This window comes from Bubalus kerabau, chromosome 9, assembly GCF_029407905.1.
Source record: "Bubalus kerabau isolate K-KA32 ecotype Philippines breed swamp buffalo chromosome 9, PCC_UOA_SB_1v2, whole genome shotgun sequence".
NCBI lineage: Eukaryota > Metazoa > Chordata > Mammalia > Artiodactyla > Bovidae > Bubalus > Bubalus kerabau.
Genome location: NC_073632.1, coordinates 73,458,525 through 73,479,961, shown reverse-complemented (window position 1 = coordinate 73,479,961; position 21,437 = coordinate 73,458,525). Strand labels below are relative to the sequence as shown.

The following is a 21,437-nucleotide window of genomic DNA, read 5'->3' as shown; positions in this document are numbered from 1 at the left end:
TGCTTTTGAACAAGCAAACAGGTCTCACTCAGGAGGCACGTGGAGGCAGCAGCAGCTGTGAGTCCCTATCTTCCCTGCATTCCTGCACATGGCAGCTTCTCACCTCAGTCTCTAAGTGGAGAGTAAGTCATGCCCAAGTTGAGGTCATCCTGTCCATCAAAAAGAGCAGGGAAACATCAGGTCACATTCAAAATGGGAAATTAGCTCAAGGTCTAATTTTTATTTTTGTTGGTTATTATTTTCTGGATAAGACAGAAGCTCTTGTCCATTTTTCCTAATGTGGTCTCGATTTTTTCCATACTTATTACTCAGTGACTCTCACCTAGTATCCTTTCTCCAGGACATGCCCGCTTTCTTTCGTCCTGCAGTCATTCATAAATCCAAAGATTTTTTCTAAAAAGCATATTGAGTCCACATGTACCATGTATAAGGTGAATTTATAATATCTATTTAAGGTAAAATATAAAAGCTGGTAGCTTAGATGTCTGTTAGAATATAAGCTCCTTGAAGGCAGGGAATTTTGTCTGTTTTGTCCACTGACATCTCCTGAGTTGCTAGAAGTGTCTGGCATACAGAGGGTGTTCAATAAATATTTGTTGAAGGAGTTAAGGTTTTTATATTTTTCATTCTAACTTTAATTCTCACTGATGTGTTATGGAAAGCATATTGATATGTTATATAAAGCACATATTTTAGAATGAATAATTTCCTAGAAACATACAACCAAGATTGAATCATGAAAAAATAGAAAATCTGAGCAGAACCACTATTAAAAAAGAAGATGAATCAGTAGTCAAAAAACCTCTCAATGAGCAACTATAAAAATGAAGGAAATCCCATAATTTGCAACAGCATGAATGCACCTTGAGGAAGTTTTTCTAAGTGAAATAAGTCAGATAGAGAAAGATAGTTCAGTTCAGTTCAGTTCAGTCGCTCAGTCGTGTCCGACTCTTTGCAACCCCATGAATCGCAGCACGCCAGGCCTCCCTGTCCATCACCAGCTCCCGGAGTTCACTCAAACTCCTGTCCATCGAGTCGGTGATGCCATCCAGCCATCTCATCCTCTGTCATCCCCTCTTCCTCCTGCCCCCAATCCCTCCCAGCATCAGAGTCTTTTCCAATGAGTCAACTCTTCGCATGAGGTGGCCAAAGTACTGGAGTTTCAGCTTTAGCATCATTCCTTCCAAAGAAATCCCAGGGCTGATCTCCTTCAGAATGGACTGGTTGGATCTCCTTGCAGTCCAAGGGACTCTCAAGAGTCTTCTCCAACACCACAGTTTAAAAGCATCAATTCTTTTGGTATGGGGAGGGAGGAGGGAGGAGGGTTCAGGATGGGGAACACATGTATACCTGTGGCGGATTCATTTTGATATTTGGCAAAACTAATACAGTTATGTAAAGTTTAAAAATAAAAAAAAAGTAAAACAAACAAACAAACAAACAACAAAAGCATCAATTCTACCCCACTCAGCTTTCTTCACAGTCCAACTTTCACATCATACATGACCACTGGAAAAACCATAGCCTTGACTAGATGGACCTTTGTTGGCAAAGTAATGTCTCTGCTTTTGAATATGCCATCTAGGTTGGTCATAACTTTCCTTCCAAGGAGTAAGCATCGTTTAATTTCATGGCTGTAGTCACCATCTGCAGTGATTTTGGAGCCCCAAAAAATCAAGTCTGACAGTTTCCACTGTTTCCCCATCTATTTCCCATGAAGTGATGGGACCAGATGCCATGATCTTCGTTTTCTGAATGTTGAGCTTTAAGCCAACTTTTTCACTCTGCTCTTTCACTTTCATCAAGAGGCTTTTCAGTTCCTCTTCACTTTCTGCCATAAGTACTGTATAATCTCACTGTATTAATAGGTGGCATAAATGGAATAAATGTATAAATGGAAAGTTTATGATCCTGTAGCTCTAATAATCCATATTTCTATTTCTCAGTTTACCTAAGTTTGATCAAGTATAAATCTTGCCCTATATTCTTTTTTAAATATTTATTTATCATTGGTTCTTCCTTTTTTCCTTCTAGGAATTCATTGTTATTTTCTTTGCCGTTTTAAGACAACTGAAGTCCTCTAGGATTTATTTCTCATCATCACAATATACCAACCCTTCCCCACACTATTTCTAGTTCCCTTGATTAAATTTGCTTTCTTGATTTGTTCCCAGGCCTGGGTTACTGTTCTCACTGAAACATACTCTCCAATCATATGAAAATCCTCCCGAGGGCTATTGATCTCCTTGTTTCCTTCCCCCTAAAGGACCATGAGCTATCAATCAGGTCCAGTGCTTTCTCTTTGTAGATGCTTCTCCTCCCTGCTTCCTCTCTTCATCTTACCATCATTCTCCTGTCTCTTACACACCAAAACCAAAATCCCTCCACTGATCCAGACTTTCCCTTCTTTTTATCCCCTGTAAAATGGTACAATCATCTCACAGTTTTTATTTCTTCACGTCTCAACTTACTGTAAAAAGAATTTTCCACCTCCATACACTTAATACGTTGTTTTAAAGTCACTTATAAACCCCTTGGTATCACTTAATACCTCAGATCTTTCCTTCGTTGTTGGAATTCTTTCCTCCTGTGTTTCCATTACACCTTGTTCTAGTGATGTACCTTCTGCCACCTTCACCATTCTTTTACAGCAAGTGTTTGTTCTTTTTCATTTTGTTTCATTTATTTTTTGCATATCTTCTCATTTTGCTTTTCAGATCTCTGTCCTTGGTCCTGGTCTCAAACTTACAAAATTTCCATGGGAAAACTAATCAATTCCTATCATTTTAATTTCCACTTCTTTTTCTTTTTTAAAATGATTCCCACATTTATATCTTTAAACTCTCCACTGAACTCCAGATCTCTTATTTCTGGTTGTCCTCTAGATATCTTCTCAATGTATGTGTTCCTAAGCCTTCTAAAATCTATTAATTTTATTCCCTTCCCCGTGTTATGCCAAGTGGCAATTTTCCAGAGGAAATAGGCTCCAAACCTTTTATCCTTAAGTGAAGATGATGTGTCAATCTCTCATCAAATATATATATATATATATATGACTTGAGTAAGAAATAAACCTTTAATATTTTTTGGAGTTTGTTGTTATTGCTGTCTGGATCAGCTGGGCCTAACTGATTCAAAATCCAAAACCAAATTCATTGCTGTTTCCCTGAGCACTATTAACAGAATGAAGGAACATGCTCTTCTCACCTGCTCTTGTTCCTCTATTCCATTTTCTTTGTGTTTTCTGAGCCATCAATATCTACCCACTCAAGCAGGCTAGGCACCTGGAAGCATATCTAGACTTCATGTTCATGTCCACCCACATTCCTGATTCAGGTAGTTCTGTAGATTCAGTTTCCAAGTATCCCTCAAATACTTTCTTTTATTTCCATCCTTAGCATACATCTTCTCATTATCTGTTGCCTGAACTATTTCAGTGAGTTTGTAAATGATTTCCTTGTCTCTAGTATCAGGCTTCCCTAAGTCCATATGGCTGTCAGAGTAACTTTTATAAAACGAACTTTGTTTATTCCACTCTCCTGTTAAAATCTCTCACCAGTGCTTACAGAATAACACTGAAATGCTTTGTCATGGTATATTAGACTCTTAATACTCCAGGCCTTTTCATTCTCCTCAACCGCATCTCTGCTCCAGCAACACCTAACCCCTTGAAGCACTGGTCCTTCCATTCTTGCATCACACATACACACACACAGTCCATTAGTCCTCAACTGATCCTTCTAGAAATCCCAATTTTGGTTTCTTTTACTTTAAGAAGGTTTTTCTAGTTTTGACGCACATCAATTCTCTCATGAGACTACTTCTTGGCTTAAAATGTGCTTTTGCTATTGAATGTGGCAATTTTTAAAAACCTTTGCTCATACAGCCTCTGTGATAGCCATAGATAGCCATGGCTGTGATCCTCTTGAGAATAGGGGGATATCTTACTGCAATAATATATGGAAAGCACAGAACTTAGCACATTACAGACACCCTCAAAGATGTTTACAAAATGGAAATGATAAGCCTTTTCCTCAGATAGTTTAGCATCTGCTAAGGGTTACATTTTTTATATAACTTAAAATTTATAGAGAGCTTACTGTGTGTCAGGCACTGTAGCAACTATTCTGTAAGTTTTATTTTATTTAGCCTAAGAGTAAATCTAGGGCATTGAAACGTGCATTAGATACCTATCCTTACTGATTTCATTATCTGAAGCAAACCCTATTTCACCTTTCTGACAGGTAGGTCATTATAGGTTCTTGGGTATTAATTGGATGGATTTCTTTCCTACACAGTAATTGAATGAATAGCAGAAACATTACAGTTTACATTTGGGGTTTTTCTCTACAACTTTCAAGAGGAAGTTCAGCTATTTTGAACAAAAATTATGACAAGTTTCATGGACCTCTATGATAAGTAAGAAGTAACTTAAATAAGAGACACAGGCACAGAGGGGTTGATTAACTGGTTCTACATCATAACTTTCAAGACTTCATTATTATTCTACACAAAACCATCAACCACAAAAGAAATTTGCTAATTATCATTGAGTGGCAAAATTCCAAGAGTGACAGAATTGTATAGATGACACTCAAGACTTATTTTGGAGGACACTGATAAGATGTTGGAAGAGCTCTAGGCCCAAATCCTATGACTCCACTCTCTGGTCCTCTAGGTCGGAACATGCCTTTTATAATTCAGTTCTTGCAAATCTTTCATCTTCAAATAATAATAGGCAGATGTAGGAACCTAGTCGGTCTATATATTAAGAAACAAACAAGGGACTTTCCTGGTAATCCAATGGCTGCAAAGCCAGGCTCCCGATACAAGGGGACCCGGTTCCATCCCTGGTCTGGAGACTAGATCCCACACGCTGAAACTACCACCTGGTGCAGCCAAACAAATAATTTTAAAATATATTTTTTAAAAAAGAAACAAGAAACTAAACAAACAAACAAACCAACCAATATTCCTTTCCTAAGGAGTCCAGAGCCAGTGGCATTTGCCGAAGGCCAAAAGCCATGGGACGATGGAGCAATGACCTGCCACTTGGCCTTTTTTGCAGAAATACACAAAACGTGTAGAATCGCTTAGGTTTAACCCCTCCTAGCCTCATCACTAGGAAATTGGATGCTCTGAGGAATGTTGTATCCCACCCCACCCCCGCAGCCAAGGGTGAAAGAGTGATTAACAATCGCTTGGCAAAACAGCTTCCCAGGCCATTTGGGAGTTGCACGCGTTCGTCCCCGGGGTTCGGGCCGCTGCGCCTTCACGCGCAGCCTTTTTGTTTACTCCGCCAGCAGGGGAGACAGGGAGCGAGCGTGTAAAGATGCTCCGGGACCCGGGGGCTATATAAAGCTTTGGGTTCGGGCCAGGTGGGTGCCAGGGGCCAGCCGGTCCATGGAGATCGCGAAACGTACGGAGAGCAGAAGCGGCCAGTGCGTGCACCTCTGTCGCCCGCCGCCAGCTCCAGATCTTCCGATGCAGCACAGGGGCGCGGACTCCGGGTACAGAGCCTTGGCCCCGCCTCGCGCTTACCCCGCTCCATCCCTCCCGCCTGCCCCTTCCCGGCTCCTCCCCTCGGATTTTCCAGCCCCACACCCTCCCCGCCCTGGCTCAGCTGCGGTCAGGTCTCCTGGGTATAGGTTCGCATCTTCTCTGCGCGTCTTGTGCTCCCCACCTCGCAGATCCGCAGTCTTCTGGAGACCGTGGATTGACGACGGAGGAGAGAAGGAGCAGGAGGCGCCGCACCACGCCGTGGAGGCGGTGAGTGAACCGCGCGTGGCGGGCCGCGCCTCCCAGGGGCTCCGTTGATCGACCCGCGCAGGGTACGCGGGACCCCGGGGAGACGCGCGCCTAGCCTGCCCCTGGCGTATTATCGCACCAGCAGGTGGCCCTACCAGTGGCCTTGTCTGTGCTGTGCGGTGAGTGCGTCCGCCGCTCCCAGGACGCGAGGATCGAGCCGGGAGGGAGGCTTCTGAGCCCCTGGGGTCACATTCCCTGCCGACGGGAGGAACGCTTGGTCGCCTGGGTTTGCAGTTTTTTAGAAAGGGGTGAGTGATAACTGCGATCCGTTTCCTTACACCCCCTCAGATGCCAGATGGCCCCGGAATAACGGACGCCTCAGGAAAGCTTTCCCAATACAGACACCCAGTCAGGTGAGTGACAGGCCTCATGGAAGGGCTCCAGCAGCTCCAGGGAAGGGTCTCGCACAGCCCTGCTCAGCAGCTGATCCCGAAGTTTTTCTCTCTTGGAAAAATCTACCTTCAAGGTTTATCTTCCTAGTCCCAGAGGTCCTTTGCTCATGGAGTTGAAAAATGTAGTTCACGCTCTCATCCGAAAAAAACGGTTAATCAGTGCCCACTCAGTAAGCGCTTTACAATATCTATTATGAAGAGGGAACGCTGGTAGCATTAGTAAAAGTAGAGTGATGACGTCTTGTGCCTGCGAAACAATTTCTTTTTAATGCCATAAGGTTTGAGTGAAACTGGCTTCACACCAGGCTGAGTGGAAATATTCTTTTTTTGCAAACCAGAATCAAGAATGGTGTTCGCAATTGCGGTTTACAGCAAACCGAACAAATCAACAAATGGAACTTGAGACGGAAGAGAAAAGGAAACGTAATGAAAATCCCAAAGATTACAGGACCGTAAAAGCGATCGAAAGTTATTCGACCTAACAATTAAGAGCTAGTTTGCTGTTTCTAGCCACAGGAAATCAGTCTTCCTGCAAGATGATTAGTAGCTTTTAATCAGGTGAAAGCTTAAGTCTTCATTGCGTGCTTTAGAGAGCTGTTAAATGAAGAGCTGTATAAAGTTTGTAGAATGTGCATGTGCTTATAATAGCACGTAGTAGTCAATAAGTGTTAGTCTCTTAGTTGTGTCCGACTGTTTGCAATCCCATAGACTGTAGCCTGCCAGACTCCTCTGTCTATGGAATTCTCCAGGCAAGAACACTGGAGTGGGTAGCCATTCCCTTTTCCAGGGGATCTTCCTGACCCAGAAATCCAACCGGGTGTCTGGGGAAGACCATAGTAGTCAATTAGTGTTAATTTCCTACCCTTTGCTAGCACTAGTGAAGAACATGGGAAAAGATAATTACAGCCCTTTGGAAGTGTTATAATGGTTTACTTTGGTCAATTTTATGACTAACTCTACCAGGAAGGGGGAGGTGGGAAAGTGTCAGGGAACTGTGTATCATAGATGTGATTACCTGGCTGAATCTTGAGGTTAACCCAGTGGAGAACCTGTGGGGTGGGGCAGAAGACATTGAGAGGAAAAAGAATAGCACAGTTCCTTCTGGGAGCATCAGGGAACTGGCATTTGAGTGTGTGGAACTGTGGTCACTCCAGCAGGGAAGCCAGAGCAGATCTTGTACACCTTGGTACAAGACTTTTGTCCTGATCCTGTGTATGGCATTGGGAACTTATGGACTTTATTCTGTAGGTGGTATTGGGGGTTACTCAAAGGATTTTAATTAAAATATTAATGTGATCAGATTTATGCTTCAGAAAAATCAGTAAGGAAATTGTATATAGCCTTAGTTAGAACATCAAAAGTGAAATTGGAAGTTATTGCAATTAAGGCATTGATGAAACTGGGTGAATTTGGGAAATGCTTAGTTGACAGAATAGATTAGGCTTAGGCTTATGATGTATTGGATATGGTAGGTAAATAGAAGTAAAAAGACAGAATGGTTCCCAGGTTGGTGGCTGATGACCAAGTGAATGTTATACTAATGAAATGGAAATTAAGGCTTAAAAGATAACTTGGGAACAAGATAGCATGTCAGATTTCCCATTTGTCATATTTCATGTGCGTGTGGGGCCTCCAAATAGATCTGTCCAGTAAAGAGCTGCATATTCAGGTCAGTGGTCCAGAGTCCAGTTCTTACGTGGAAATACAGACTTGGGAGGCTTTGGTAAATAAACAGGGGAACCATGGCAGTGAGTCAGGTCATCTGGAGGAGTGAAAGAGGAAAGATGATCATTCTTGATAAGATGCTGGGGGAAGGCCAGCATCTAACCTGTCTACAGAGAAAGAGAGGTGCACAAACCTGACTGGGAAGAATCAAACAGAACAGGGAAGAAGTCAGCAAAGTGTAAAGTTCCTGTAAGAAAAATGGCCAGTGAGAGATTCTGGGGAGTCAGAGTGTGATAATAATTAAGCAACATTCTTTGGGTTTGACAGTTTTACACATTAGAAAATCAATTGCATTTTTTTAGGAGCAATTTCTTTTCTGAACTAATGTAGCCATTTCTTTGAATTTCTCTTTAAGTTCTGTCTTGTGTAGTATTGTGTGTTTCTGATTCTTTTTACTCAATTATCAACTTCTTGAAGATAGGGATCATGATTTATCTGTCTTTGAATTATGAACTATGTTTGGTATAAGAGATTACTAAAATATTTATAGGATGACTGATATTGCTTATTTAGGCACCCAATTTATAAACTTAACTGTTTGGCTAGAAACATTTATCAACTACATTGCCTATGTTTTTGCTTTTTAAAATGGAACATACTGAATATAATGAAATTTTCTCTTTGTTAGAATCAATCTGATTTGGGCACATGAGGCTATTTATTGTACACTAAAATACCAGGCACTCTAGTTGGTGGTGCAACCTTATCCTTTTATTTCACCTGAATGAAAAATAATAGAAGATCAGATGGTAAGATTAATATTTGTTGTAAATTTGAAATTTTAAGGTAATCACATTTACATGCAAATTATTTGCACAAAATCAGTATTATTTTCAATATCTCAATATACTGTTCCCAAATTTAGTTGGGTGGGGAAAAGGGAGAGAGATGGGATCAAGGTTGGGGTCAGAGATAGCCTTTTGAAAAAGTTGCTTTTTGTATGTTTCTAAACTTGATTTGGTTCCATCTATATCTACAAACTAAGTCTGAGTGTCAAACAAGATGCTAGGTAATTTCTGCCTTTGTGTAAGGTGCGTAATATTTTGTCATCTTTTAAAGTTTTTATCATCCCAATATTTAATGTCATGGTAGGATTCATTTTTTCTCCAAAGGAATTTGGAAATTGGAAGATAAACTGTCTTCTGTATTTTGTAAGAATAAGTATATCCATAATGCCTGAAGTAAGCTATCTAAATATTGATCTTAAGCTCATGAAGGGTTTAATGTGAATGTGATCCAACTTATAACTTGGATAAAGATTTAAAACAGTGAATCAATTATTGATACTTTATCAAATAGACTCCATGAAGGCTGTAACACCAGCATTTTAAACTCTATTTAAATGCATAAATCAGTTGATAAATATATGGAGCTCTTGAAATTTGAGCATTTCATGAGAACAAAGATTCTGAATGTGGAAAAAAAAAATAAAGCATATTATGTTGTCTGCTTCTTTCAGACTATTTTGGCCAAAATCAAAGTGTTATGATTACTTATATCAAGAAGCAGAAGCTCTTCTGAAAAATTTTCCAATTCAAGCCACAATTTCATTTTATGAAGATTCTGATAGTGAAGACGAAACTGAGGAGCTGATCTGTGAAAATTAACCTGATTAGTTTTGATGACATTCAAAGTTTGTAGGTACAAATTAGATTAGTGTACAAATGTATCATAATCCTTTTAAAAATTAATTTATTTGTATATAAGTTATTAATAAAATGAAATATTTAGTAATTACTACGGTAGTTGGGCCTTTTTTATCCCTACACTATAATACAATGTTGGAATTTAAAAATAGGTTCTGTTTACAAGTGTCTTGATTGTATTGTAAACATTTGGAGCTTACAAAAGATAATTTAGATTGCTTCCTCAAATTACAAATTTATCTTTGTTTATAATTTTGAAAACATTTATGTATGACTTTTCAAAGAATAACAATATTTAATTTTCAAGACTGAGTTTTGTAATAGCTGGTATTTCCTACTGATCCCCATTAGATGTTGTAGTTACAGATGTGTATTATCTTATTAGGTAATGAGGAAAATCACCTTATGTTATCAATCACATGTTACTATTATGTATTAGCCAGCAAATGGTGAAAAAGATTGTAAACATTGTCTATAATTAAGATTGGGAATCAATGTTAGGAATATTAAATTTTAGCAATTTTAATGAATGGTGAGTCAAGTTATTCTCATTTTAATACTCTTCTGCTGCCCTTAAATTCAGTGGTAAAATAGCATGGGTATTTAGTACTTATGGCACCACACTGAGGGATCCCCAGAGTTAAAACAAAAAATCTTACTTAAGTGGAGTCTAAAAAGAGGGAGACAAAATGCCAGAATTTGATAATCATTTTTTCATTTCAGTACACAAGGGAGCTAAGAAATTTGGCAGATAGGAAACATTCTCCAATAATATCACCTTCCATTGCTCTGGTTCCCAGGTCCTATATTCTCATGTAAAGAATTTTCTCCTGGGAAGTGAAATAAGAAATTCTTAGTGATTAGCTTAAAAAATTTTATAGAAGAATACATCCTTTTTTTAATGAAAGAGAAAACAGAAGCACTTTGCATGGTAGATAGAGGTAACATAGTAATTATGATCATGAAATTCTTTTAGCTAAAATACAGTCTTTTCAATTACAAGTAGCTGAAATACAAGTGTTTCCATTGCTTAGCTAAGAAATGCCCCCCTTACAATCATTGATTTACAGGCACTTTAAGAACAAGGCAATTGAAATAGAACAAGTTCAAACCATGTTTCAGAGTCAGGAAAAATTAGTTATGGAAAGAGGATAGAGAGAGTTACTTAGAACTATATTTCTTCTCTTGAAAACTTTCCTTTCACTGGATTCTACTTTCAAGATGTATGTGTTCCTCAATAGATATGCAAAACCCCACCAGATCACCAACATGGACCTTAAGCATTAGATACTGGTGTTTGCCTGCACAGTATTTGTGCTGCTGTTATTAATATGTTGGAATAGTATTAAGAGCCACAGTCACATTTATTGAGTGCCTACCATTAGCCAGACATCTCACTTAATCCTTACTAAGTAAAACCTAAACCCATTGTGTAAGTGGAAAATGAGGCATTGAGATATTAAAGTAACCTGCATAAGGTTGCTCATTTATTAACCCCAGGGGTGGCATCCAAACTAAACCTCAGTTCAGTTCAGTCCCTCAGTCGTGTCCGACTCTTTGCGACCCCATGAATTGCAGCACGCCAGGCCTCCCTGTCCATCACCAGCTCCTGGAGTTTACTCAGACTCATGTCCATCGAGTCAGTGATGCCATCCAGCCATCTCATCCTCTGTCGTCACCTTCTCCTCCTGCCCCCAATCCCTCCCAGCATCAGAGTCTTTTCCAATGAGTCAACTCTTCGCATGAGGTGGCCAAAGTACTGGAGTTTCAGCTTTAGCATCAGTCCTTCCAAAGAACACCCAAGGCTGATCTCCTTTGGAATGGATTGGGTGGATCTCCTTGCAGTCCAAGGGACTCTCAAGAGTCTTCTCCAACACCGCAGTTCAAAAGCATCAATTCTTCGGCGCTCAGCTTTCTTCACAGTCCAACTTTCACATCATACATGACCACTGGAAAAACCATAGCCTTGACTAGACGGACCTTTGTTGGCAAAGTAATGTCTCTGCTTTTGAATATGCTGTCTAGGTTGGTCATAACTTTCCTTCCAAGGAGTAAGCGTCTTTTAATTTCATGGCTGCCATGAAACTAAACCTATCTGACTCTTAAACTTGGCTAACTATGCAACACAACATTCGGGGGTAAGCTGCATTAGTCTACATTTCGCTCTATCTTTCAAGAAAGAGAGGAAGTTAGATGAGGAAGACCTTGTCAGTGGGTGAATGGAGCAGAGCGAGACTACTAACCTCTTCAACTCGTGCACTAGTCATTAGCGAGAGTTCCTAGAGGTTAAGTGTTCTCTGCACCTCACAGGAGTGCCTGTTTGCATTTGACATCTCAGCTCTTAAAAGTTCTCTTTTCTGTACAGATTGGTGCCTTCCTTAAAAGAGAGTTTCTGGCAAATCAAAATGCCTTAACAGTGTTATTTTATTCCATATTTCAAGCAGTGTGATGGTAGTGCTTTAACAATGGACAGACAGTTGTGTTCTGGGTTCACAGGCATCTCTAAAAATTTATTCTCAGATTCGGTCAGCACCAAGGCTTAGCAACAGTTTCACTCTTTAATCTTTCCATGGAATAGCTGTCACCTCCTTGCAGTGCTGAAATTCAGGGTGCAGGACGAACGCGGCTTGCGTAGTTTGCACTGGTTCCACCCCTGCCCGCTCTCCATTCGCCCCGTTGGCTCCGCCTCACGCAGCCTCGACGTGCTGCGTCATGGCGCGCCTCACCCTGGACGACCCCGGAAGTGGGTCGGGGGCTTGGCCTCTGCCCGGCCTCGGAGCCGGAGCGGGAGGTGTTACTCCACAGGCGTTGAGCTGAGCTGTCGAGTCGGGCGGCGGACCCCGGGCAAGGCCCGGGCCAGGGGTCCAGGATGCTGAACGTCCCTTCCCAGTCTTTCCCGGGCCCCAGCTCGCAGCAGCGCGTCGCCTCCGGGGGGCGTAGCAAGGTAAGCGCGCTGCAGTCCTCTCTTCCTGCCGGGATCTCAGGCTCCGGCACAGTCCGTTCTCTCCTTACGTACCCTCTCCCACCTCCTGTCCCCGCCTCTGGCTTTCATCCCCTCCTACCCTTGCTGGCGATCTCTTTCAGATCCCATGCGTTCTCCAGTCCTGGAACTCTCTTAACCTCCATCTCTTACCAGCTGCTCCCTTTTCTTTCCCATCCCTTTATCCCGTTCTGTCAATTCCCTTCTTCCAACTCTTTTTCCCATTAATCAGATTCAGATATAAGGTAATGCCAGGCTCCGTGCTTCCCATATTGTTAGGTACTCTATCGGCTTCCTTCCTTCAACATAACCTGCTCTCCGTTCTTTTGTTCACTTTCCGAAGAAGTTGTGAGCGATCTGGGTTCCCTAGAAGAGGGGAAAGGCTGGGCAATAGCAGCAGTGACCAGTGTTTATCCCGCCAAGAGTGGGGACTCCAGGAGCTAGGGAAGATTGGAGAAGAGAGAACAAATTTCTATATACAAACCTACTGTTAGATTTAGGGATACTTCTCCAAGTCACACTGCCTTTCTCTCTTCCTCTGGTACTTGATTGTTTTATCACTGTCTTTTCTACTGATATCTCTTGCTAATTTTGAAGCTAATATAATGTTCTTTTAAGTTTTTGTTGAACATAGTTACTAACAGGTGGGATAAAAATGTGTTTTATATTTGCAGAATTTAATGAAATTGTCTCTCATGTTTATTGCAATATGAATGTTGCTTGCTCCTGTTGTTAGTTCCTCATTCTATAACCACATCTTCATGTTTTGTTTTCAAGACTTCCGCCTGATCAGGCCATTTCTTTCTTCATTTCTGGACTCTTGAGTCTTTAGCATTAACATCATTTGGGAACTTCATTAACTTTATTTTCTCCACATGGACCTGGAGCTTGACCCTAGGTCAGAATTATGGGTTCAGAGATCTGTAGCTTTCATTAGCCTTTCAGAAGTCTCAAACCCCAACTATAATAATATAGCTGAAATTGATTAAGTGCTTACTGACAGCCTGAGTGCTTTACATGTATTACCCTGTGTAATCTTTCCAGTGATCCTGTGAAGTGGGTGCTTTTGTTATTGCCATTTCACAGCAAAGGAAACTGAGGTTAAGAAATGCTGCCTTGAAAGAGGCTTATATGGTATGACTCTGATGGTGACTTTTCTTTTATTGTTCCATGTATCAGCCAACCATCCAATCACTTGTCCTCTCCTTGGGGTTTGACCTGTTGCTCTCCTTAAATGCTTGGCTAAATAGTAGAAACTTTGCAAAGAAAGAACCTCTGAATTAGAATATGAGAGTTGCTCCCCTTCTCCTTTAAAACTACCAGCCATGTTCTCAGTATCATTTAAAGGAAATGATACTGACCCAAACACTCACAGGTGAGTGAGTGGGTCCAGAAAGTGAATAAAATAAGTTTATTGTGCGATTCACACTCACACTGATTTTTGTGTCCCCCCCCCCCCCCCCCGCTTTGTGAACTAGTTGCTGAACTGAACTTGGGTTCACTTGCCTGACATGCAGCAAAGCCAATCCACTGACACTGGGTTGTGGTGGAGGAAAGTACAGCTTTTATTTGCAGGGTATCAAGCAGGCAGAGGAGAAGAGGGTGACAGAGGATGAGGTGGTTGGATGGCATCACTGATGCAATGGACATGAACTTGGGCAAACTCTGGGAGATGGTGAGCGACAGGGAGGCCTGGCATGCTGCAGTCCATGGGGTCTCAAAGAGTTGGACACGACTTGGTGACTGAACAACAAGAAGCAGGGAGAACAGGCAGCTAATGACCAAAAGACCCAAACTCCCTGATGGCTTTCAGGCAAAGATTTTTAAATTCCGCATTTGAGATGAGAGTCTCAGGGTACATGGTTAGCTTGTGGATCTCTTCTGTTTGGTTGCTGGTGAGGTAACATAGTGATATTTTAGAAATCTCAATCCTCTGTCTTGTTCCAGCCAGTCTAGGGTCTGTATGCTTGTGGTTAGCAGTTTCTATCCCTTGAGGTTCTGGTTTCTTTAAAACAACTCAAGGACGTTAGGTTGTTAACTATATCCATTCAGGAGGGACTAGGAGTCCTGTGACTATGTTATTTTCTTGCTTGACCAATGTTCCTTGGTTTCTGCATTTTCTCACATCTGTAGTTATTAGCTGTTTGAGACTGCTCTTTGGAATTTGGGAAGGCCTCGGAGGCTAAAGCTTTTTCTAGAAACAAGAAGTAGGGACATGAACCCGGGAGGGTCCCTCAGGGCCTTGCTCAATTTCAAAACAGGCTAATCTGGAACATGTGAGAACCTGTGTCAGGATTGTATGAAATGGGTTGTAGATGAGAAGACAGAACTTAGTTGGGGAAGTTTGTGTATCATAATTGTTAGAAGCATGGACTTTTGAGTGAGAAAGACTCATTCTGTTTCCATCCCTACCTTTTAGCCTCTTTGAGTCTCTTTCCTCAGCTGTGAATGGGAATAATATGAATAATACCCATTTTATAGGATTGTTCATAGAATTAAATGAGCTAATGTTTTTCTCAGCACAGTCCTGGGTTATGGTAAGCACTTACTAGATGTTACTAGCTTGTAGGCTTTTACGCAAACCTCATTGATTGTTGAGGGATTGCTGTGTGGAAAAACCCGTAGCACAGTGCCTGGTGCAGAGAATGCACTCAGTATGGTAGCTAATGTTATTTCTAATAACCAACTAATAAGTATTTATTGAGAACCTACCATATGCTGGAGATATGGTCTCTTTTGGGAAGGGAGAAATTTCCACTTTTATTCATCCCTCTTGAGTTCTTGTGGCTAGACTGATAAAGTTGACACAAGACAGATTAGCAGTAGAAAAGATTTAAATTTTATTCATGCTTTTAAGCTTTTAGACAATAAATTTGATGCTGAAAGCTCAGCTTCCATGTATACTGGTGCTGAATCAAATCTTGGAGACAGAGTTTTGGGTGAAGTAGCAAAGGATAGCTTTATTGCTTTGCCAGGCAAAGGGAGACATGGCTCCTGTCCTCAAAACCGAGTGTCCTAACTTGGGCAAGATAGTGACAAGTTTTGTGGTAAAAAAGGGTGTGATCAGCTCGTGGACAGTTCTTCCGATGGGTTGGTGGTGAGGTAAATAGGAGTCACTGGAAAAGACCCTGCTGCTGACAGAGATTGAGGGCAGGAGGAGAAGGTGGCAACCGAGGATGAGGTGGTTGGATGGCATCATCAACTCAATGGACATGCGTTTGAGCAAACTCCTAGAGATAGTGAAGGACAAGGAAGCCTGGTGTGCTGTTGTCCACGGGGTCGCAAAGAGTCAGACACACAGCTGAGCGACTGAACAACAACAAATAGGAGTAAACATTGACAACCTTCAGGTCCATCTGCTCTGGGGGTCTATATGCTTGTGGGCAGCATACCATAACTTCCCCCACCTAGAAGGGGTTTCACTTTCTGCAAAACAGCTCAAAGATACTGTTGGGCTTCCTAGGTGGCTCAGTGGGTAAAGAATCCTCCTGAAATGCAGGAGACACAGGAGATGCAGGTTTGATCGCTGGGTCAGGTAGATCTCCTGGAGGAGGAAATGGCACCCACTCCAGTATTCTTGCCTGGGAAATCCCATGAACAGAGGAGCCTGGCAGACTACAGTCCATAGGGTTGCAAAGAGTCAACACGACTGAAGCAACTGAGCATGCAGACTTGATGGGGAAACAGAACCTTGCCCCAAGACTGCTCTTGACTGTTTCTCCCTGGTCTCACCACCCATCCCTTCCCTAATTAGCAACTGCTTGGATCTGTCCATTGGAACTCAGGGAAGGTCACAGAGGCTTAGTGAAGGCTGTTTCCGATAATCAAAAAAGTGAGGGACACAGAAAAGCTAAGGAGCCCAACAGGGCCCTGCATGATACCAAATTTGAGAGGAATTGATGGCACAAAGAAACTTGGGTCTGGGTACTTAATTAGTAAGGAATTTAAGCAGAGTTTGGGCTTGGGTAGTAGATTAGTAAAGAAGTAACACGGCTTGCTTATAGTCTTCTGGGCCCCAAATTTCCTATCTCTGAGAGAAGGATGTCTTTCTACCTTCCAGTACAGGAAGGGCACCTTCCACAGGGGAGATTTGTTTCCTGCTTTCAAAGAGACCAAGAGGGTGGTCCAAGTATTCATCTTGCATGGCCTGCACTGGGCCCCAACAGCTCTGTTTTCAAAGAGTTTAATCCAGTGGACTTCACAGTTATAAATGCCTAAGGACTATAATAGTCTGTTATGACCATGAAGAAGTTGATGCCAGAGAAAGCTTCTGAAGGAAGTAATGTCTGTGGCTGGGAGGGGCGAATCATTTTCCATTTGCCTAAAATATAGAACTCTAGTATTCGTGCCTGGAGAATCCCCATGGACAGAGGAGCCTGGTGGGCTACAGTCCATGGGGTCACAGAGTCGGACACGACTGAACGACTAGAAGGACTAAGCACAGCATAGCAAAGTATAGAATGGCTTCCCAGATGGCTTAGTGGTAAAGAATCCGCCTTCCAATGCAAAATATGCAGGAGACACTGGTTGGATCCCTGGGTCAGGAAAATCCCCCGATGGAGGTAATGGCAACCCGCTCCAGTATTCTTGCCTGAGAAATGCTATGGGCAGAGAACCTTGGCGGGTTACAGTCCATGGGGTTGCAAAGAGTGGGATGAGACTGACTGAACATGCACACTTGCAATGCATAGAATGGGAAGGGACAAAAGTTCAGACATGGAGCTAGTGAAGTCAACTCTGACCAGATTATAAAGGGCCTGGTCAACCTCTGTAGGGAATTTAGAAACATTATAAGAAATATGAGGAGCCACTGAAGGAGGCAGGGCCCTGGATTAGATCTGCATTTCCAAAAGATAACTTTTAACTACCCTACAGGTGTGGAATGGTGAAAGAGAAGTGATTTTGGTTTGGGAAAGGAAAAATCATATGTGTTCTCACACTTCATTTATGAAGACCAAGAGACCTAGAGAGTTGTAGTTAGTGATGGTAAGGATGGATGATGAGTATTAGTAAGAAGGAATGTGAAGTTGCCAAGGCACCACAGACCTATTAACCTGGCTATTTTGAGGACAATTGAATGTCTAAAATAGATATGATTTAGGGAATTGAGATATTTAAGTGTTTTAGTCCCTTTGGGCTTCTCTAACAGAATACCATAGGTGCCTCATAGACAACAGAAACTTATTTCTCACACTTCTAATTGATCTCAGGTCAGCTCGACCTGCAGCAGCTTGAAGCGGGGCTTTGGTTCCTGGCCAGAGTTTGAGTTGTGGCAGTGAAAACACTGAATCCTAGCCAATAGACTAGCGGTCAGTGACAAGGCCCTGGACCTTCAGTTTTGCAGAAAAAATTCCCACAAAGACGGGAAGTGGTGAAACAAGTAAAGTATTTATTGGGAGGAAAAAGAGTACAGTACACGTGGATAGACACACAGGCAGGCTAAGAGAGAGTTGCTGAATCATACTTCCCTGGTGACTCAGATGATAAAGCGTCTGCCTGCAATATGGGAGACCCAGGTTCGATCTCTGGGTTGGAAAGATCTCCTGGAGAAGAAAATGGCAACCCACTCCAGTATTCCTGCCTGGAGAATCCCAGGGATGGAGGAGCCTGGTAGGCTACAGTCCATGGGGTCACAAAGAGTCAGACATGACTGAGCAACTTCACTTCACTTCACCTCACCCTCATGGCAGTTTGAATTACTTACATGGGGCATATCTTCTGGGTTTCCTTTGGCCAGTCATTTTGATTTCCCTGGTTCAGAGACTGTATTTGATATATCTCAGACTCTTCCCATGTGTGGGGGGACATCTTTTAGCCAAGATGGACAATGAGCCTATGGGTAAAGAGCATCAGTTGGCATCAGTCCCCTTTTGACTTCCAAAGAGCCTTTCTGCACAGATGTAGTCAGGGAGATCTTTCTCAGTTGTCCAGATTTTCTAGTCTTGGAGTTTTGGTCCACCAGGAATGAATCTTCAATGACTTTACCCTGGGGGGGCCCACCTGCCTCTTGCCTCATCGTGACTGGGAATTCCAAGATCAGTGCAAAACTGGCCAGTTTTGTGTCCGGTGAGAGCCTGATTCCTGTTTTGTAGCCATCTTTTCTGGAGAAGGCATTGGCAGCCCACTCCAGTACTCTTGCCTGGTAAATCCCATGGACAGAGGAACCTGGTAGGCTGCAGTCCATGGGGTCGCTAGGAGTCAGACACCACTGAGTGACTTCACTTTCACTTTTCACTTTAATGCATTGGAGAAGGAAATGGCAACCCACTCCAGTGTTCTTGTCTGGAGAATCCCAGGGACGGGGGAGCCTGGTGGGCTGCCATCTCTGGGGTCGCAGAGAGTTGGATACGACTCAAGTGACTTAGCAGCAGCAGCCATCTTTTCAGTGTCCTTACTTGGTGGAAGAGCTGAGGGAGGTCTCTATATGGCCTCTTTTATAAGGGCCTTAATCCCAACAACCTCATCACCCATCAAAGGTGCCACTTCCTAGTACCAGCATATTAAGGATCAGCATTTCAACCTAATTTGGTAGGGGGATACAAACATTCAGTCTATAGCAATAAGCTTCCTCGAATAATGTGACTGCTTTTACATTAAACAGTTATCTGGTACTATGTTACATACTAGTTATACAGGTTAGATGTGTGGAAAAATTTCCACTAGGGTGTCTTAACTGGTTAAAATACTAATGACATAATAATACCCCTTATCAAAAAGCCTTGAAAATGTATTAAAACAAAACCCTGCAAAATCCCAAACATCTTGTTATTAGACCCTCTGAACAGGTGCAGGCAAAGTTTTGTGGACAAGGCCAGATAATAAATATTTTAGGCTTTGAGGATGTCATAAGGACTCAATCTCTTTACCAGCACCAGCACCACCACATGTAGAAATTATTCTTGGCTCAAGGGCTACACAGAAACAAACAGGAACAGGCCAGTTTGCCAACCCCTTCCCTAGAGTGTGGCAGTTTTATTATCTTCTATTACTTGATAACCTTTGTTTCTCAGTGGATGGATTCTTAGAAAACATCTTTCTATCTCACGTGAGTTCTAATAGCCTGTGTATGTTGAAAGTCCAGAAAGTCAGCGTTAGCCAATTGTTTCTGTTTTCTTCTATCAAATCTCATTTGATTTTTTAAGGCAAAAAATTGTTGGTCCAAGTTAGTAAGCAGCTATAACATATTAGTGACAGAGCCAGGACCAAAACTTTTCTTCTGACTCTGGGTTCAGTACTACCCTTGGACTGTGATTTCATTAGATTGACATTTGTGTCCAGAATTTCTAAACCCCATCTCATGGCCCAGGTGTTAGTGTTCCATTTGTAATTCTAATACACCCTCCTAAGATGGAAGAAGATTTTTAGAATTTTTAGATTTGTTTTCTTATCCTTTTGAGTGGGAATCAGAGTAATGAAGTGTCCTGAAGACAAGCAGCAGGAGGGGGAAGGAAATTCAGCTGATTTGAAGAAGCCACGTTGAATTATTCCCTTTTCCTTTTTGAGGTCCCTCTGAAACAGGGCAGAAGTCTCATGGATTGGATTCGACTGACCAAAAGTGGAAAGGACCTAACGGGATTAAAAGGCAGGTTAATTGAAGTAACTGAAGAAGAACTTAAAAAACACAACAAAAAAGATGACTGTTGGATATGCATAAGAGGTAGGTGGAATTTACTGTGTACTGCAGAATGTTTTGGCGGGCTTTCCCATTGTAATGCCGTATACCTCTTGGCCCTGTTACTTGGTAATATGATTCACAGTTAGTAACAAAACGTTAGTTACAGTTAGTAACTGTAAACACAATTTTCAGTTAGTAACAAACATTTGCAGTTAGTAAAAATATGTCTTATGCTGGACAGTAAATAAATTCTTTAATTCTGAATTTGAACAGTATTTCTCTCTAAATCACTGTTCATACAGTATCCCTGTACTGTATTCCCTTTGAAAGAAAACAAGGGTTTGACAGATAATATAATACAAAGTAATGAAATTATTCAGCAACATCTAGTTTAAATGCATTAATGTTCCACCTTTGTGTCTTACAACAGAATTCCATGGGAAAAAAGTGTCTCTGAGAATCTAAAGTAAATCAGAAAGCCCACATTAAAGCAGGAGCTTTTGTTCTCATTTGCAGCAATTTTTATTACTTAATCCATGTTTGTTAGCAATATTAGTTACCTGATTTTCCTAGCCCACAACAAATTAGAAGCACCAAACTGGAAATACTGAGTTGGCCAAAAAGTTCATTCAGATTTTTCCGTAAGATATTATAGAAAAACCTGAACTAAATTTTTGACCAACTCAATAGATAGATTGGAGAGAGTGAGCAGAGAAGTAGAACAGTAGCTGATGAAAGTAGATTTCGTGGTGTCTGCCAACCTGGCATGGTGAGGGAAGCAAAAACAATGAAGGGTTTACAGCTATACGCTGGGTCTCCACAGAGTCCTTGAGTCATCCAGAAAGAGTTCAGTATATTTGCTATCCTCAGTTTAAAGAAGAAAGAAAATGCATCACTTATTGCTGTTATCGCTGTTGTAATTTTATCACTGTATAATTTTGATTTGGGGTATGTGTGTGTGTTAGTCACTCAGTCATGTCCGACTCTGTGACCCCATGGTCTGTAGCCTACCAGGCTCCTCTGTCCATGTAATTCTTCAGGCAAGAATACTGGAATGGGTTGCCATTCTCTTCTCCAGGGTGTTTTCCCAACCCAAAGATTGAACCTGGGTCTCCCGTATCGTGGGCAGATTCTTTACCATCTGAGCCACCAGGGAAGCCATTTGTTGTTAGTTATCCTGGTAACACTGTCACCCATATGAGGGCAGAGACCATGTCAGTTACCTGCCCTGTCTTCAGTGCTTGGTACATTGAGGCCATCCCTTTGTTTGT

The 21,437-nt window shown here is 41.8% G+C and overlaps 2 protein-coding genes across 10 annotated transcripts in view; both read left to right on the top strand.

Moving 5' to 3' along the window:
* Nucleotides 1–4,590: 4,590 nt before the first annotated feature.
* Nucleotides 4,591–9,662, top strand: RIPPLY2 (ripply transcriptional repressor 2). 4 transcript variants are annotated; one of them, XM_055535587.1, is made up of 3 exons: nt 4,591–5,769; nt 6,097–6,161; nt 6,539–7,096. In XM_055535587.1, exons 1-3 carry the CDS (start codon nt 5,404–5,406, stop codon nt 6,654–6,656), a joined length of 549 nt encoding a protein of 182 aa, XP_055391562.1. In that variant the 5' UTR covers nt 4,591–5,403; the 3' UTR covers nt 6,657–7,096. The 4 variants fall into 4 exon arrangements, with proteins under 4 accessions (XP_055391562.1, XP_055391563.1, XP_055391564.1 ...); XM_055535588.1 differs by lacking the exon at nt 6,539–7,096 and adding an exon at nt 9,359–9,495 and having other exon boundaries at nt 4,592–5,769; XM_055535589.1 differs by lacking the exon at nt 6,539–7,096 and adding an exon at nt 8,554–9,336 and having other exon boundaries at nt 4,593–5,769.
* Nucleotides 9,663–11,707: 2,045 nt separating this feature from the next.
* The window catches only part of LOC129619998 (cytochrome b5 reductase 4), a 117,947-nt gene continuing 108,217 nt past the window's right edge, over nt 11,708–21,437 (top strand). The window contains exons 1-2 of one of the 6 annotated variants that reach the window (XM_055535585.1): nt 11,708–12,515; nt 20,055–20,208. In XM_055535585.1, the coding sequence (XP_055391560.1) occupies nt 12,441–12,515; nt 20,055–20,208 (229 nt within the window). In that variant the 5' untranslated portion in view covers nt 11,708–12,440. Of the gene's footprint in view, nt 12,516–20,054; nt 20,209–21,437 lie in introns of those variants that run through there. The other 5 variants (XM_055535580.1, XM_055535579.1, XM_055535581.1 and 2 more) reach the window with 5 other exon arrangements.

Coding starts and splice junctions, on each gene's coding strand:
- RIPPLY2 (XM_055535586.1), top strand. CDS start 5,404: ATGGAGATCGCGAAACGTACGGAGAGCAGAAGCGGCCAGTGCGTGCAC. Junction 5,770..6,096: donor CGCACCACGCCGTGGAGGCG/GTGAGTGAACCG, acceptor ACACCCCCTCAG/ATGCCAGATGGCCCCGGAAT. Junction 6,162..9,384: donor CAATACAGACACCCAGTCAG/GTGAGTGACAGG, acceptor TGCTTCTTTCAG/ACTATTTTGGCCAAAATCAA.